Source organism: Haplochromis burtoni, unplaced genomic scaffold (assembly GCF_018398535.1).
Source record: "Haplochromis burtoni strain Fernald_Lab_line unplaced genomic scaffold, NCSU_Asbu1 Contig_6762, whole genome shotgun sequence".
Lineage (NCBI taxonomy): Eukaryota > Metazoa > Chordata > Actinopteri > Cichliformes > Cichlidae > Haplochromis > Haplochromis burtoni.
Window position 1 is genome coordinate 1 of NW_024589120.1, and position 1,164 is coordinate 1,164.

Genomic DNA, 1,164 nt, shown 5'->3' on the forward strand with positions numbered 1-1,164 from the left:
CACAGCAGGGGAAATTCACAGGTTGGTCCTTAATTAACTGAATTAAACTGAAGTGGAAAATTGTTACTTTTTACTTCTACTCAAGTATACTTTTGAGGACAGTAATCTATTTTGTACTCCAATACAGTTATTTTTAAGCTACACTCACTAATAATTTTGTCAGTGTAATTGTGTTTATGTAAAATATAGCTCTACCCATTAATAATTGTAACTATATCACATTACTGATGGCTTTTAATGTGTAAAAATATTATTGTAAAGAATATGCTACTTTTCATGTCATTATTGTGCAAAAAACAATAATAAACAAAGAAAGGATTAATTAATTTACATCAGGAGCTAGACCTGCAAGATGTTTTACCCAATTGCAGTTTCTATTATTTTGTTTCATACAGTGTATAGTTTTAGACAATAAAAAATTCTGATGAAAATTGCACATAAGCCCAAATCACCGCACCTCAATCAAACCTTCATAGAACATGTAATGAAGATTTGAATAAGTCTCCTTTTTCTCCCACCAGCTGTTCACGTGATCATACCACGACCCAAAAGTCCCTGGAGCCATAGAATATACAAAAGAATGGTTACACAGGAATTCAGATGATTTTCACCTTTCTTTACACCAAAACTACACTGAACTCACTCTTCCCCTCCATAAACTCCTGCAGATAGGTGCTCCAGTCTCCTGGTTCTGGCAGGGCACTGTTCATGCGTGAAAAGTGGAAATAAGACACTACATTGTCCTTTGCATTACGGGCCACATAGATTATCTGTAGAAAGATGACACTAAATTATAATCTGTGGGTTTCATGACTTACTCATTATTGTAGGTACAGATATGTATTACCCTGCAGCGCTGCTCCCAGAACGACTGTGGTACAAACTGGACCGGTAGATGTGTTTTAATGAGACGAGGAGTGGTGGGAAGTTTCTCTGCTTGTTCTGTACCTGAGTGATTAAAAGGATTAGTTTGTGTTCCTAAATTTTAAAGTTCAAGCTAAAGAGCTAAACTGCATAATCCAGTAATAATTCTCAATGTTTTACCAATATAATCTATGTAAAGAACATTGTTATAAAAAGCAAAAACAATTTTTTTTTAATTAATCCCCATTAAACATTCAGAAGTACAGATTTCAAGACAGAAAAGTTACTTTTTTCAAGTCC

General features: G+C 34.2%; 1 protein-coding gene across 1 annotated transcript; it reads right to left on the minus strand.

The window, feature by feature from the left end:
* Window positions 1-457: 457 nt before the first annotated feature.
* LOC102302159 (cytosolic sulfotransferase 1) lies at window positions 458-978 on the minus strand (the record flags this gene model as incomplete). The annotated part of the gene is given in 3 exon segments (XM_005953661.2): window positions 458-555; window positions 644-770; window positions 848-978. Coding segments are annotated over 3 exon segments (356 nt in total), but the record flags the coding sequence as incomplete, so codon positions are not given.
* Window positions 979-1,164: the final 186 nt, after the last annotated feature.